This window comes from Oncorhynchus masou, chromosome 25 (assembly GCF_036934945.1).
Source record: "Oncorhynchus masou masou isolate Uvic2021 chromosome 25, UVic_Omas_1.1, whole genome shotgun sequence".
Classification (NCBI taxonomy): Eukaryota; Metazoa; Chordata; class Actinopteri; order Salmoniformes; family Salmonidae; genus Oncorhynchus; species Oncorhynchus masou.
This window is the reverse complement of record NC_088236.1, coordinates 8,711,446-8,727,354: the sequence shown is the minus strand read 5'-3', so window position 1 is coordinate 8,727,354 and position 15,909 is coordinate 8,711,446. Positions and strand designations below refer to the sequence as shown.

The window sequence follows — 15,909 nt, the reverse complement described above, 5'->3', positions numbered from 1 at the left end:
CCAGTTGTTTTGAACGCGGCAGAAGTCTGAGGTTTCTCAGTCAGGAGTTTCCAGTTGTTTTGAACGCGGCAGAAGTCTGAGGTTTCTCAGTCAGGAGTTTCCAGTTGTTTTGAACGCGGCAGAAGTCTGAGGTTTCTCAGTTAGGAGTTTCCAGTTGTTTTGAATTCGGCAGAAGTCTGAGGTTTCTCAGTCAGGAGTTTCCAGTTGTTTTGAACGTGGAAGAAGTCTGAGGTTTCTCAGTCAGGAGTTTCCAGTTGTTTTGAACGCGGCAGAAGTCTTGGTAGATTAACAGCATGGCCGATGTATTCAACCTTTTCTGACCTATGTTGTTGAATGTGAGTGTTTATCCTTTTAATCTTGGAAAAGAGACCCTTAAATCCAGACTTGGACCACACACCCTCTCCACCGAATAGCAGGCTAGTGATTGCTTTGCAACACTTGCTGTTAGCCACTGATTCCTTCCAAACCACTCATTGTTGAATTTGCGATTTCCAACTTGTTGTGTAATGTTGATGTCCAATGGCCAATGAGCATAGAGCACTGAGCCAATCACGGCACAACTAGAGAATGTTACCAACCTTTACCTTCTGTATTGTCCGCTGACTACCCCGCCACCGCAGAAACCACTGAGTTGTGCTGAAACACCTGCATTTTGGAGCTGCCTTACTCAAGAAAAGTGGCTTTATTCACGGCTTTATTGACTCAATTATTTTTCTTTACATTGTTTGCAAACTGAAGTGGTTTTTTTGGGGGTGTTTTTCAATTAAATACATTATGATTAATGAGCTAGCTAATTGTTTAGTTTTTGTGATTTTGTAAAGACTAATCAGCCTCTTCTGTTTTCCTCATGAAAGGATAATTTATGCATCTGAACCTTGCAAAAGCCTGTTGTGTGTTTATAATGTGTATTGTCATAACTTCATAACTTCACCAATGGGTGGCAGGGATTTAATGCTAATCATTATGGAATGTATATCAGCCAGAAATCAGTTGGAAATGCTAATTGGCTAATGATAAATCAATATCACATTTGTCTTTTCTTTTCCCATTAGTGTGTGCATAATATTGGTTTACCCAGAACTAAAATCTCATGGAATTTGGTCAGATGCTCGATTCCCATTTATGTTTACGTAGTCTGTCTATGGGAGATTAATGTGTGCACAATCTGTGACAAAATTCAAATGCTTAAATCCATCCTGTAGTTTCCTGAGAACTTAGTTCTTAGAATTTCCCCACAATCTCCAGTGTTCCTTTTTCAATTGTTACCATGGTATGTATAGGCTTGTCTTATTTATTTATTTTTCGTTTAGAAACATTTCAATTTGGGCCTGTCCATATAGGCCAATTCTCCCAAGTGTAAATGTTTGAAACTATGATTTTGATGTTCTGGATGGTCAGTCCATTCATCTGTAGCTCAGTATGAATTTGAGAGTGGTCACATTTCTCCAGCCTCATTCCTCAGACGTTTACCCCCTAAAAAGTGATTTCTTTGGTGGGGTGAACACTTCCTTGTTTTTGGAATCCTATAATATTTTTATGGTATGAAAAAGCTGCTTGCTGAGTAATAAATCCAGAGTCACAAAGGAAGTGTACTTACGCCCACATGTTTTTAATCAATGCTAAAACCATGAAAATCCTATTTTATGCAAGACAGGAAAATGTTAAGACTTTGATCTTCCATACTTTGGTTTATTCAGCAGCTTCCTTGCCCTGTAAGAGGAAATCACATAATAGATTAGTATTTAATAATGAACAAAATGTATGAACACTTGGAATGAATATAATGGATCAAGAATTTAATGCACAGTGCTCAGCTTAAATCTTAGATTTTGAAGTACCACATATTTTGCCCTACATGAAATGTGCTTCTTAGAGATCTTAAACACATTTAAGTGGTCAGTATTGACCTCTGTGAAGGCTAATTCATAGGTGGTGTTGATGTGGTCATATCTGAACATGAGTCAGGTTCAGCAGCAGTTCTGTACCTTTCCACCTTCGCGGGTCTTGGCTCTGAGCTTGTTGACCTGAGTCTCAGCGATGTCAGCACGCTCCTCAGCCTCCTCCAGCTCATGCTGAACCTTCCGGAGCTTAGACATGTGGCTATTGGCTGCTTCCTCCTGGGTGAGGAAAAGAGAAGAGAGCAGAACATCAGCATTCAAAGTTGGAAAATTCAGGCAGCAAATTAATATATATTTGTTTAAGTATTTGAAAGCTGTTTTTATTGACAGATGCCAATGATACAGCAGAGAAAGTGAGTTGCAGAACTGGGGATCAAACTGCAATATATTCATATTCATATTAATATTCAACCCCCTCTCCTTTAAGTTGGTTACATATAACATATCAATTACTTGCACTATCAATTGAGTCATTGTTGACTGATGCGCAGTAGCACTTACTTCAACTAAACGGTATGGACATGAAGTTTTGTAATGTCTACGAGGGGAAAAATATGTTTTGGAATGTATGCTTTCTGAGTATGTAACAAAGTATGTGACTCACCGCTTCCTCGGCCTGCCTCTTGTAGGCCTTCACTTTCATCTGCAGCTTATCTACCAGGTCCTGAAGTCTGTTAACGTTCTTCTTATCCTCCTCAGTCTGTGGGAGAAGATCACATAATCATTGCCCCATAGTTTTATACACAAACCTGTCTGTGTTAGTGTCAAGTGTGTGAAGAAGGTACTTTCTCTTACCTGGTAGGTGAGCTCCTTGACTCTGCGCTCATACTTGCGGACTCCCTTGACCACGTCTACACCTCTTCTCTGCTCAGCCTCCACCTCAGTCTCGAGCTCACGCACCTTTATGGAAGAAATTAATCTAGGCATTTATTTGAGGTGTTGAAATCATACGTCACAAATTTTGTTAAACAGAGGTATCTTCTACTATTCAAGGAAGCACAATGTTGTCTGTTCCTATGTACTTGTACATGTTTAATTGAAGCGGTCTGTAGTCATAACAACAGCTTTTCATTATCTAGCTGGGTTATTGAGAGAAAAAGTCATTACCCAATGCTCCTGTGTATTTTTATATGATTTAAATACATTTCCAGCAATCTGTTTTTCAATCCACCCTGCTGTTAACTCACCCTGGACTCCAGTTTCTGGAGCTGCTTCTTGCCTCCCTTTATGGCCAGATTCTCAGCCTCATCCAGACGGTGCTGCAGGTCCTTGACTGTGACCTCCAGGTTCTTCTTCATCCTCTCCAGGTGAGAGCTGGTGTCCTGCTCCTTCTTCAGCTCCTCAGCCATCATGGCCGCCTGGAATGGTAGTGTGTTAAATTATGCACTGATTGGCACCAACCATAGTCTTTCTCATGACAGACGGGTTGCCTCCCACAATGTACCAATGGTCCAGTATAAACGTCAGTATTAAAACCAACGTCAATTTGGCAGAGGAAGGGAAGAGTTGGGTACTGTAAAATCCTTCCAGAGTCTTGCAGTAAAGCTCTGCCTACCCAAATTTGTGATTTGTTTAAAGAGTTGTCTGTCAGAATCCTCTACAAATTGGCCAAGAAAATCCAACATGATTCCCAGACCTAGTGCTGTTGCCCATAGGTCTGGGATTTCCGACACTACACCAATTATAACGTCCCTCGTATGGGCAAAATCAAGTTGATGTATTTCAATAGAGATCATAAGGACTCACGTCAGTGATGGCCTTCTTGGCCTTCTCCTCTGCGTTCCTGGCCTCCTGGACGATGTCGTCCACCTCTCCCTGCACCTGCACTAGGTCAGTCTCCAGCTTCTTCTTAGTGTTCAGAAGGCTGGTGTTCTGGAGGAAACAAGACATTTATTTGACTCTCGAGTCACAGGGCAGAATGATGTATATGTAAAAGCAAGCACTGTCAAATTTCAGGTGTATGTAAACAGAATGCTAGGTTTTATTAGAAATGGCTTTTGACCCGTACCTGGGAGTGCAGAAGTCCAACACGCTCGCTGGCGTCTACCAGCTCAGTCTCAGCCACTTTGCGGCCTCTCTCTGTCTGCTCCAGAGCAACTCTCAGCTCCTCGATTTCAGCCACCATCAGACCGTTTCTGCGCTCCACCATGGCTGCCTGCTCCTTCATGTCCTCTGAGGCACGGACGGCGTCATCAAGGTGCAATTGGGCATCCTGGGGTTCACAATGATATAGGTTCATTAAGCAGGGGCAATAGGATCAGTGATAGACATTTTAATTGATAATAATTTCCCAAATGTCCATACATTTCGACAGTATATTAGTCCACTCTATTCATTTCCTCTGTTCTGTTCTTTTTTACAGATTAAAATTAAATAAAATCCTCCCCATGTTCAGATTTTTGTTGCCTGATGTCCCAGTCCCTTTACCTTGAGCTGTCCCTGGACGTTCCTCAGCTGTTTCTGGGACTCAGCGGCCTGCCTGTTGGCGTGGCTCAGCTGGATCTCCATCTCATTCAGGTCTCCCTCCATCTTCTTCTTCACCCTCAGGGCGTCATTCCTGCTCCTGACCTCTGAGTCCAGGGTGCTCTGCATGGAGTCAACCACCCTCTGGCTGTTCCTCTTGATCTGCTCCATCTCCTCGTCCTTCTCAGCAATCTTCCTGTCCACCTCACCCTTGATCTGGTTCAGCTCCAGCTGCAAACGCAGAATCTTAGATTCCTCGTGCTCCAGTGTTCCCTGGACAAAGAGAAGCAGTCAGGCCAATTGTGTTCAATACATTTGTATTTGGATGTGTATAACATAAGGAATTAAATATATATGACTACAATAAACACCAACAAGGAAAGCATTGGACTGTAGCTGGAATTGGATAGTGTAACACTGCTTTTCCCATCAAACAGCTGCAGTTTTTACCTCAGCCTCCTCCAGAGCGGTCTGGATCTCAGACTTCTCTGTCTCCACGGTCTTCTTGGCCTTCTCCAGCTCCTGGATGCTCTTGCCAGTCTCTCCAATCTGCTCAGTCAGGTCAGAGATCTCCTCTGCACACACAAACACAGCAGCTGTTTAGACTCAGGAGATGTTCAGTGGATATCACCGATGCACTGAAGTTGACATTGAATCATAATAACAGTTCATTAACAAAAGCATTTCATAACGTTTAGCATATCGAATTGCCTCCTACTTCCTTGGGTTGTCTGAAACAATACCGAATACAAGTTCAAACAATAATATTTTAAACTGTACATAAAACAATTCTGAAATGGTGTAATGGTCATTTTGTTGATTACAGTTCCCTCCATTTTCAAAAACGCCAGTCAAACATGAGCCAAATAGAACTGCTGTCAAATACTCACGTTGCAGGTTCTTGTTCTCTCTCTTCAGAGTCTCCAGATGATCCAGAGCCTCCTCGTAGGAGTTCTTCATCTTGAAGAGTTCAGTGCTCATAGAGCGAGCCTCCTTCTGAGCTCCTTCCAGCTCAGCCTGACCCTCCTCAAACTTCTGCTTCCACTCTGCCAGAACCTAGGAGAATCCATGGGATTTTCATTACAACTCATTGATGGAGAGCTTTGAATCTGAAATATGTTACAATTATACTACAATTGATCAAATAGCACACATAAAATATCCCGCTTGGATTAGGTTTACGCATTTTCACCTTGTCAAAGTTCCTCTGCTTCTTGTCGAGGTTGGCGGCCATCGTGTTGGCTCTCTCAACGTCAATCATGAGGTCCTCCACCTCTCCCTGCAGTCTCTGCTTGGTCTTCTCCAGGGAGGCACACTTGGAGTTGGTTGCCTCAATGGTCTCCTCCGCCTCCTGCAGACGCTGGGCCAGCTTCTTCCTGTTGGATGAGTGAGGGTGGTTTTATGGTGAACAATTTGTTGTGAAACGAATGTTACAATACATATTGACGCAACATTTTCTCAGAGCCCACTACCACCCTCACCATCCACACCCTATATTTGTGTTTTTGCTGTTATGTGCAACTCACTTGGCCTCCTCCAGCTCCTCTGTGCGTTGGATGGCATCAGTTTCATACTTAGTCCTCCACTGAGCCACCTCACTGTTGGCCTTGGACATGCCGCGCTGCAGCTCTGCCTTGGCCTCCTGCTCCTCCTCAAACTGCTCTCTTAGAAGGTCACAGTCATGGCGGGCAGACTGGACACTGTGGGACAGTGCGTTTTTAGCCTGTGAGAGAGAAAGACAAACAAAGACAATGAGAGATTAGAGAGAGAGGTAAACAGTCTCTGAGAGTGGCGTAGTCACCGTCTTTATGGAGATATGAATGTAAACTGTGGCAGATGGAGTCTGTTTTGGGTCCCTTACCTTTACCTCCTCCTCAATCAGCCTCTTCATCTCCTCAACCTGCTGGGTGAAGGCCTGTTTAACTCTGGTCAGCTGAGAGACCAGGGCTTCCTTCTCTTCCAGCTGGCGGCCAAACTCACCTGCAGGGATAGAGGCACATCTTGTTAATGGGGTCTCTGTTCCCGAAGATTTAAAATGTATTTTAATAACTATGTTACATTGTGAATAGTACAGTGAACACTATGTGGACTGGACTTACAGCCCCTAACATGTGTTATTGTGTACTACTGAAGTGTACTACAATTAGTTTGTTGTTCATTGTTAATGGTACCATTTTCTGTCAGGAGTCTGGCCCTCTGCCCGCTGATGTCGTTGACCTGGCGAACATTCTCATCATTCTTAGTCTTGAACTCGCTCAGCTGGTCCTCAAGAGTACGACACATCTTCTCCAGATTGCCCTGTTAGTGAAAACATGTTCCATTATTACTTTATATGTGAGACTCCTGTCAACTTCATATCACTTGAATGGTAATGAAGTTGGCCTTCCTCAACACTGCTTGACTGAAACATCATTACTCACCTTAGCCTTGGCGACGGCCTCCATGTTGCTGGAGAGGTCATCAATCTCCATCTTATACTCGCTCTTCTCCTTCTCCAGCTTCTGCTTGATGCGCTGCAGGTTGTCGATCTGCTCCCCGAGCTCAGCCACACTGTCGGCCTGCTTCTTGCGCAGAGCGGCGGCTGTGGCCTCATGCTGCAGGGTGGACTCTTCAAGATCACGACGCAGCTTCTGGAACTCAACCTCGCGTTTCTTGTTCATCTCAATCTGAGCAGCAGTGGCGCCTCCGGCCTCCTCTAGCCTCTCACTGATCTCCTCAAGTTCCCTGGAGAGATCGGCCCTCTGCTTCTCAACCTTGGCCCTGGCAGCACGCTCAGCCTCAATTTCCTCCTCCAGCTCCTCAATACGGGCCTAGAACAGGGGGCAGGAGCAGGTGGGATGAACACTACAATATAGTTGAAATAAATAACCTCTATAAATAATAATATATGTATATTTTGCATGCATTTGTTAATACAAAGCCAGTTACACTAATATCTTCAGTGGACAGTGTCCAATGTGGCAACCAAAACCACAACGGTTAGAAGCACCATCTTTTCAACAGATTAAAGCACCATCTTCCAACTTCCTGAGCCATTACAAGCCACCAGAAATGTTTCAGGTGTGTTCTTTCCTGTACTGGACCTGCAGTTCCTTGATCTTCTTCTGCAGCTGAGCTCCCAGAGACTGTTCATCCTCTATCTTGCTGAGGAGCTGGCTGGTCTCAAACTCCTTCCTAAGAAACACAAACACGTTGATTTCAGAGTTGGTTTTGGTTTGATAGTGTAAAGGGATAATATAATAGCATTCACTTTGCTTTTAAGAATCACATACAAATCCTAATTACAAGATTGAGTGAAGAACAACCATTATGTTGATCAATATGGCAGGAAATCCTGTAGTAATTTGTTTGTGTTTACTTCTTGATTTTCTCATCAGACTGCTGCTTGTCATTCTCCAGGTCCATTATGGACTCCTGGGCCAGTTTCAGATCTCCCTCCAGCTTTCTCTTGGCTCTCTCAAGGTCCATACGGAGCTTCTTCTCTTGCTCCAGAGAACCCTCAAGCTATAAGATAAAAACACACATGTAATTTTCAAATCTAAACAACTGAAGATAATATCATCATCTCCTAACCATGGACAAAATGTAAAACTCCACTCACGTCATCCACTTGCTGTTCCAGCTTGGTCTTGGCCTTGGTCAGAGTGTTGACTTTGTCCTCCTCTGCCTGCAGGTCGTCCAGTGTCTGCTGGTGGGCCTCTTGGAGGGCTTTCTTCTCCTTGGTCAGCTTGGCAACACTCTCATCCATAGACACCATCTCCTCTGTCAGGTTTTTAACCTGAAAATGTCCACAACAAATGTAAGTCTTTTGCCACTTCACCATGAAGGGGAGATGTAGTTTATATTGCATTCATTTAACTCAGATTATAAATGTGTCAACAAGTACTATACTGTTTATTCAACACTAAATTGCACTGTACTAAATGGAAGTCATAAACGAGGGGGAGCAGAACAAGCAACTAAAATTAAACTAATTTGTGTCTTCATTTTCCCTGCGCCCACAAAACAATTTGAATTACATTTCTGTTGAGCTATGTTTTGAGTAGATTTTTATTTGAATGGTAAGACTGTCTACGAGACCTTGTTTTCACTGGCGTGCTTCTCCTTCTCCACTTTGGCCAAGGTGAGCTCCAGGTCATCAATGTCCTTCTTCAGCTCAGAGCACTCATCCTCCAGCTTCCTCTTCTTGGCAGTCAACTCAGCATTCATCTCCTCCTCATCCTCCAGCCTCTCGGTCGTCTCTTTGAGTTTGGCCTCCAGCTGGATCTTGCTCTTGATGAGCCCCTCGCACCTTTCCTCAGCATCAGTCAGATTCTCTGAATCCTGGTTTCAGAACAGGAGGAAAAAATCTACGGCCTCACTTTGTGTATCAAAATATAGACTTCATTTAGTCAAACAGGTCAGAGCAAATCAATATAAATGCATGATATATATATATATATATATATATATGTATATGTATATGTGTATATATGTATATGTAAGTAACATGGGTAACACAAATGAATGTATGAGTTAGCCACATACAGATACACATACATACTGCAGTGTTAACCCGATGTTCATTTAGTTGTTGCCACTCACAAAAAGTTTATTTAAAACCTGTTTGAGGTCGAGCTACTTATTTCAACATTCTGTTAAAAATCGCACAACATTTCAACGTCCTGCTACTCATACCAGGAATATACAACATCCTGACGGGCCGCCCCCAGGTGGTGAGGGTAGGTAATAACATCTCCACCCAGCTGATCCTCAACACTGGGGTCCCACAAGGGTGCGTTCTCAGCCCTCTCCTGTACTCCCTGTTCACCCATGACTACGTGGCCATGCACGCCTCCAACTCAATCATCAACTTTGCAGACGACACGACAGTGGTCAGCTTGATTACCAACAATGACGAGACGGCCTACAGGGAGGAGGTGAGGGCCCTCGGAGTGTGGTGTCAGGAAAATAACCTCACACTCAATGTCAACAAAACAAAGGAAATGATTGTGGACTTCAGGAAACAGCAGAGGGAGCACCCCCCTATCCACATCGACAGGACAGTAGTGGAGAAGGTGGAAAGTTTTAAGTTCCTCTGCGTACACATCACGGACAAACTGAAATGGTCCACCAAACACAGACAGAGGGGTGAAGAAGGCGCAGTAGCGCCTCTTCAACCTCAGGAGGCTGAAGAAATTCGGCTTGTCACAAAAAACACTCATAAACCTTTACAGATGCACAATTGAGAGCATCCTGTCAGGCTGTATCACCGCCTGGTACGGCAACTGCTCCTCCCACAACCTTAAGGCTCTCCAGAGGGTAGTGAGGTCTACACAACGCATCGCCGGGGGCAAACTACCTGCCCTCCAGGACACCTACACCACCCGATGTCACAGGAAGGCCAAAAAGATCATCAAGGAGAACAACCACCCGAGCCACTGCCTGTTTCCCCTGCTATCATCCAGAAGGTGAGGTCAGTACAGGTGCATCAAAGCTGGGACCGAGAGACTGAAAAACAGCTCCTATCTCAAGGCCATCAGACAGTTAAACAGCCATCACTAACATTGAGTGGCTGCTGCCAACATACTGAGTCAACTCTTGTCACTTTAATAATGGAGAAAATTGATATAATAAATGTATCACTAGCTACTTTCAACAATGCCACACTATATAATATTTACATACCCTACATTACTCATCTCATATGTATATACTGTACTCTATACCATCTACTGCATCTTGCCATCTTAATGTGTATAAGGTAGTCGTTGTGAAATTGTTAGGTTAGATTACTTGTTAGATATTACTGCATGGTTGGAACTAGAAGCACAAGCATTTCGCTACACTCGCATTAACATCTGCTAACCATGTGTGACAAATAGAATTTGATTTGATTTTGATTTTTTTCTCTCAGCCGTCATCCCCATGAGACGTGTAGAAGGGCAGGAAATGTGCACCCCTATCGAGACACTGTGTACGTGTCTGTGTGTGTGTGTGTGTGTGTGTGTGTGTGTGTGTGTGTGTGTGTGTGTGTGTGTGTGTGTGTGTGTGTGTGTGTGTGTGTGTGTGTGTGTGTGTGTGTGTGTGTGTGTGTGTGTGTGTGTGTGTGTGTGTGTGAGTGTAAATGTGTTGGGTCGGCAGGTAGCCTAGTGGTTGGAGCATTGGGCCAGTAACAAAAAGGTCGCTGGATTGAATCCTCTGAGCTGACAAGGTAAAAATCTGTAGTTTTGCCTCTGAACAAGGCAGTTAACCCACTGTTCCTAGACCAGTTAACCCCACTGTTCCCCGGTAGGCCGTCATCGTAAATAAGAATGTGTTCTTAACTAACTTGCCTAGTTAAATAAAGGTTACATTTAACAATAAAATAATCATCAGGGTCGTTGTTCACTCACAGATGCTACTTGGAGCGCCAGGTCTGCCCTCTCCTGCACCATGGAGACCATCTTCTCCTCCAACTGCTTCTTGGTGGCCAGAGCCTTGGCCAGGTCCGACGTCATCTTCTCATAGTTCTCCTTCATGTTGGCCAGCTCCTTCTCCGTCTCCGCGCTCTTCAGCAGGGGCTTGATCTTGAAGTACACCTTCATCCACGGCCAGGTTTTCACATTCATGAATGAACGGATGTTGTACTGGATGGTGAAGACGGAATCTCTGGTTGAACAGAAAGGATAGCTTGACATAAAGCTAAATTCTGGGATTCGAAGAACATCAAAATGGAGACTCCCACCACATTGTTTACAGCTGAGGAATGGGGCTCTGGAGATGTAACCACTCATAGACTGCACTCGAGTTAGATTCTCATGAGGCATTTTATATTCTTCAAGAATGAATGGGTAAATATTAGACATTTAAATGATAAGTGAACAGCTTGACAAATCCCAAACTTCACTTTTAATAGAGCATTTTAAGTTGCACTTTCTCATTCTGAACAACTCACAGCATATACAGTATGGAATAATGCATTAGATACAGGTGGTTGACAGAAAGCTTTGCCAAGATGTTTCCTATTCCTCACCTCCTCTCCATCATCTTGGTGAACTCTCTCCTCATCAGGAATCCACGGCTGAGAGCCTGGACCATGCCGACCAGAGAGGCCAGCTTCTCATCTCTCATCTCCTCCAAGACGCCCAGCAGGCCGGCTTTGAAGAACACCTGACACAGGTTGACATGGTCAATTATGGATCCACAGTCAGATGGTGACAGAACAGGAAACAACACCACTAGATTGATTTAAACAACACAAACATTGCAATGCTCACAGACAATCCATGAGAGGTTGTTTATAAGTTGTAAGTTGTAACAGTTGTAGATGAATAATGAGTTTAGTTCCTCTTCTAGACTTGTGATTATATGACATTGAAGAAAATGGTACGGGTTTAAATGATCATTGAGTTGTGTTTTATTGTCAGCTTTTGCAAAGGGTGACTGACCTTGGTGTGTCCAAACTTGTAATCCTCGTGATTCACATCAATGGACCCAAGCAGCTTCTCAGAAGCCTTCTTGTTGTCCATGAACTGGCCCTCAGGGATGACGCTGGCATTCAGTACTTTGTACCTGAATGAGGAGACATTTTTAACACATGTCAAGTTGTAATAGGTTGGTTATATTACGTAAAAAGTAAGACTATTCTGATGCTGGGAAAACCCTTGTAGCAGATCTGTGTGTGTGTGTGTGTGTGTGCGTATGTACCTCTGCTTGAAGTCAGCATAGATGATTCTACTGGGGAATCCCTTCCTGCAGATCCTGATCCCCTCCAGAACACCGTTACACCTGAGCTGGTGGATAACCAGGAAGTTCTCCATCAGACCTGGAAACACAAATCAAGTCTCTTTAAATACTAATAAACAGGTTATAGATTGGTTCATTAAGGTTACTGATACTGTACTGATTAGATGACATATTTAACTCAATATTTCCTGTACCTGGAGTCTTTGACTCGTTGGGGATCAGGCAGCGCACAAAGTGAGGATGAGTGCTCCTCAAGTTGGTCATCAGCTTATGTAAGTTCTCCTATAAGAGGGTTACAAAGCATTTGCTGAGAAATAATTTATGATAATCAATGCACATTTAGAAGGAATGAATATCCACATTTCAGAAGCTCACCCTGAACTGGGACGACACAGTCTGCATGGAACCACCCTTCTTCTTGCCTCCTTTCTTGGTTGTATCTGTTCAAACGAACAAAGTCAAATATAACTAGACAAGTATATGTCTCAGAGTGCAATAGTAATAAGAGCAATAAATCTAGAATGTTCTTGTCTTCAGTAAGCACACTAAATATAAACCAGATCATCTCTGGTTAAGTTCATACTTATCTTAATGCAAATGCTACCAATGAGATTGTGTAAAATAACACCAATGAGTAAATTAACCCAGTGAATAAGCCTGAGCATTTGTGGTACATTCAAAGACTTTAAAAAAATGTAGGTCTGAGTTATAACTGATGCTAGTCTTACCCTCTGGTGGGGCAGCAGGGTACAGAGCAGCCAAAAGTTTGACTGTGGACTTCCCGTACAGCTGAATAACTGAGTCGTTCAGGGGATCCTTGTTCTTCTCCAGCCAGCCAGTGATGTTGTAGTCCACAGTACCGGCGTAGTGCACCAGGGAGAAGTGGGCCTCTGCCTTGCCTTTGGCAGGCTTGGGCTTCTCAAACGCCTTGGTTTTGCCAAGATGCTGGGCGTACAGCTTGTCCTTGAAGGTAGTGTCTGAAGACTTGGGGAACATGCACTCCTCTTCAAGGATGGAGAAGATGCCCAATGGCTTTACAAAAAAAGAGATGTATATGAAATTAGTGATATTTACATTTAGGATCACATTTATTCCTTTAGCAAACATGCTATTGTAGAATTGTATTCATTTAGGGGCACATAATAGGAAAAATATTGAGTTCTCAACCATCGGAAACGTACCACTGTGATAATATTTCACACAGTGCTCATATGAGCTTTGCTGTTGTGGTCCATTATAATCCTGACAGACAGTGTACCTTCTCAATAAGCTCAATGCAGGCAGCCAAGTCCATGCCAAAGTCAATGAAAGCCCAGATGATTCCCTCCTTCTTGTACTCCTCTTGTTCCAGGACGAACATGGTGTGGTTGAAAAACTGTTGCAGTTTCTCATTGGTGAAGTTGATGCACAGCTGCTCCATGCTGTTGTACTGTTGATGGAATTTTAAAAAGGGGTCGTTACGTCATACAAGGCTGTAATCAATCAATCTCAACTAATTGTCTTGTTCTAGTCGCATACTCACATCAAAGATCTCAAACCCGGCAATATCCAGCACGCCGATATAGAACTGCCTTGGATTCTTGGTGTCCAACATCTCGTTGATACGGATGACCATCCACAAGAACATCCTCTCGTAGATGGACTTGGCCAGAGCCGAGACTGAGTTATTAACCTGCAATGATAATATCTCAAATGAATACATGACATATTGACCATGTCTAGTGACAAGGTGAAAAGAGCTTGGGAATAACAACCTCACAAGAAGAAAACAAATCTATGGTCCCCAAAAGATTTCCGGTGCTCAAAAAATGTTAGATGCTGTGTTTGGTCGCCTTACCTGAGGCACAGTCTGTCCCTTGGTCACGTACTCGTTGCCGACCTTCACTCTGGGGTAGCACAGAGCCTTCAGCATCTCAGCTGAGTTCAGGCCCAGCAGGTAGCCGATTTTATCAGCCACTGGAGAGAGAACCAACAACAACAGACTCAGGCACACAAGATCTTTCTGATGCCACACTGACAAAATAGTCTTTTGTGGGTTAGGTTTTCAGTTTCACCCACATCCATCATTTCAAATCATTTCTGGTGGTTGACATTTGGTCTCATGGCTGACTTTCATGTGACACTATCTGTCTTTGGTGTTCTATTTCATTGTTTGGGAATGGGACTAATGCTTTACATATTGTATATCTATGACTGGGAATGGGACTAATGCGCTACATATTGTATATCTATGAGTGGGACTCACCGTCTGTGCCGTCTGGCTCGGCCTGCTCCTCACGCTGCTTCTGCTTGAATTTCAAGTTTCCATGGTGCAGCACAGCTCCTGTCAGCTTGTAGATGCCCATCTTCTCCTCATTAGTGAAGCCCAGGATGGTAATGGCATCCTGGCATTAGAGAGGAAGTACAACAGTGGTGAACTGAACGGTAGTTAAAGTACATAACAGTTCTGTCGTCACTCCAGAACAAATGGGATGGATGTATTTGTCTTCTCTGTTCCTCTTGAGTATGCTTGGCCAACACTAGTAGACGGCAGAACAAAATTAATTTTCTACAGTTTCACAGGGCACTTAGTAGCGCTGTCTTGTGGATGTCTTACAAGCATGTGTGAAAGCATGAAGAGTGCCTAACCAACACAAGGTATCAAACAAACAAAAATACATCAATTCACAGCAGCCACCAATTTGGAATTGCACAGTGCATTCAGTGTGTAATGGGGATCCTACCCATTCCAGAGTTTAGTTAACCCTTGGTTTGACTCACGTCTGTGGCATCCAGCTCTTCCTTGTCGTTGATGCTGGCCACCGTGATCTGACCCTGACTGCACATGGGGAAGTCGTAGGGGTTGGTGGTGATGAGCGACATTTCTGTGGACAATGGAGAATGGCTTGTCAGTTAAATCTCTTAGAATTGTGCTGTCCTACCTTTACAGTATCTCTCCTTTCTTAACTCAATAGATGGACTCAATGAGACATGTAGTATAAACAGCCTCAAAAGAGGGGGCTGAGACTCCTGGACTAGTGCATCACAGTGCATTACTTGATAGATGTTTCCCAACGACCTGATCTGTGTCTAGATACCTTGTTACCTTGGATGTACTCATTTTAATAGTGTTAATAGTGTGGACTAGGAATATTTTTTTTAAATAAATTACACAAATTTGGGTGGGAATAATTTCCCCTGAACCTCTACTTTGCCGTACCAACTATCTCAGGTTTGTGATTGGTCATCATCTGGAAGAAGATGTGGTAGCCTCTTTCATCGGGCAGCTGGAAGGACACTCGGGACTTCTCCAGGAGGTCTGAGAGTCAAAGAGAGAGAGAGAGAGAGAGAGAGAGGAGAGAAAGAGAGGAGAGAGAGAGGAGAAAGAGAGGAGAGAGAGGAGAAAGAGAGGAGAGAGAGAGAGGGGAGAAAGAGAGGAGAGAGAGAGGAGAAAGAGAGGAGAGAGAGGAGAAAGACAGGAGAAAGAGAGGAGAGAGAGAACATGAGATAAAATGTAATTTGATGAATGACATGATCTCCAAAAAATAATATGAGTGAATTTAGGAAAGAATTGATAAATAATCAAAAACCAACTCACAGGTCTCAATGTCAGCTTTAGCCAGTTTTCCTCCTTGGAAGTGAATCCTGATGAATTTACCCTGTAGTAGAGCATGGAGGCTGGAATTAGGTCAACAAAAGAAATCTAACATTTTACTTTGATATACCACTTTAAATGTTACAGTTTGTTGGACATCTATTGATATAACAATAGGAATCTACTGAAATAAAAGTTTTCAATTGAAGGTAACTTATATGCCCTTCATACTTACAAAGCGAGACGAGTTGTCGTTCCTCACTGTCT

At 43.4% G+C, this 15,909-nt stretch overlaps 1 protein-coding gene across 1 annotated transcript in view; it reads right to left on the bottom strand.

Annotated features, from left to right (window-relative positions):
* Positions 1–1,689: 1,689 nt before the first annotated feature.
* Positions 1,690–15,909, bottom strand: part of LOC135513737 (myosin heavy chain, fast skeletal muscle-like) — an 18,253-nt gene continuing 4,033 nt past the window's right edge. Inside the window, exons 6-39 of the mRNA XM_064936628.1 lie at positions 15,878–15,909; positions 15,646–15,706; positions 15,268–15,366; positions 14,829–14,932; positions 14,314–14,452; positions 13,906–14,024; positions 13,591–13,740; positions 13,327–13,497; positions 12,788–13,100; positions 12,444–12,508; positions 12,263–12,350; positions 12,030–12,147; positions 11,771–11,894; positions 11,356–11,492; positions 10,736–10,991; positions 8,442–8,684; positions 7,963–8,139; positions 7,720–7,865; positions 7,445–7,535; positions 6,782–7,171; positions 6,533–6,659; positions 6,223–6,341; positions 5,888–6,084; positions 5,554–5,737; positions 5,252–5,417; positions 4,812–4,936; positions 4,326–4,634; positions 3,907–4,110; positions 3,645–3,770; positions 3,086–3,256; positions 2,694–2,798; positions 2,503–2,598; positions 1,986–2,117; positions 1,690–1,710 (exon numbers count right to left, since the gene is read on the bottom strand). The exon at positions 15,878–15,909 is cut by the window's right edge and continues 61 nt beyond it. Coding sequence (XP_064792700.1) covers positions 1,690–1,710; positions 1,986–2,117; positions 2,503–2,598; positions 2,694–2,798; positions 3,086–3,256; positions 3,645–3,770; positions 3,907–4,110; positions 4,326–4,634; positions 4,812–4,936; positions 5,252–5,417; positions 5,554–5,737; positions 5,888–6,084; positions 6,223–6,341; positions 6,533–6,659; positions 6,782–7,171; positions 7,445–7,535; positions 7,720–7,865; positions 7,963–8,139; positions 8,442–8,684; positions 10,736–10,991; positions 11,356–11,492; positions 11,771–11,894; positions 12,030–12,147; positions 12,263–12,350; positions 12,444–12,508; positions 12,788–13,100; positions 13,327–13,497; positions 13,591–13,740; positions 13,906–14,024; positions 14,314–14,452; positions 14,829–14,932; positions 15,268–15,366; positions 15,646–15,706; positions 15,878–15,909 — 5,105 coding nt within the window. The remainder of the gene's footprint in view (positions 1,711–1,985; positions 2,118–2,502; positions 2,599–2,693; positions 2,799–3,085; positions 3,257–3,644; positions 3,771–3,906; positions 4,111–4,325; positions 4,635–4,811; positions 4,937–5,251; positions 5,418–5,553; positions 5,738–5,887; positions 6,085–6,222; positions 6,342–6,532; positions 6,660–6,781; positions 7,172–7,444; positions 7,536–7,719; positions 7,866–7,962; positions 8,140–8,441; positions 8,685–10,735; positions 10,992–11,355; positions 11,493–11,770; positions 11,895–12,029; positions 12,148–12,262; positions 12,351–12,443; positions 12,509–12,787; positions 13,101–13,326; positions 13,498–13,590; positions 13,741–13,905; positions 14,025–14,313; positions 14,453–14,828; positions 14,933–15,267; positions 15,367–15,645; positions 15,707–15,877) is intronic.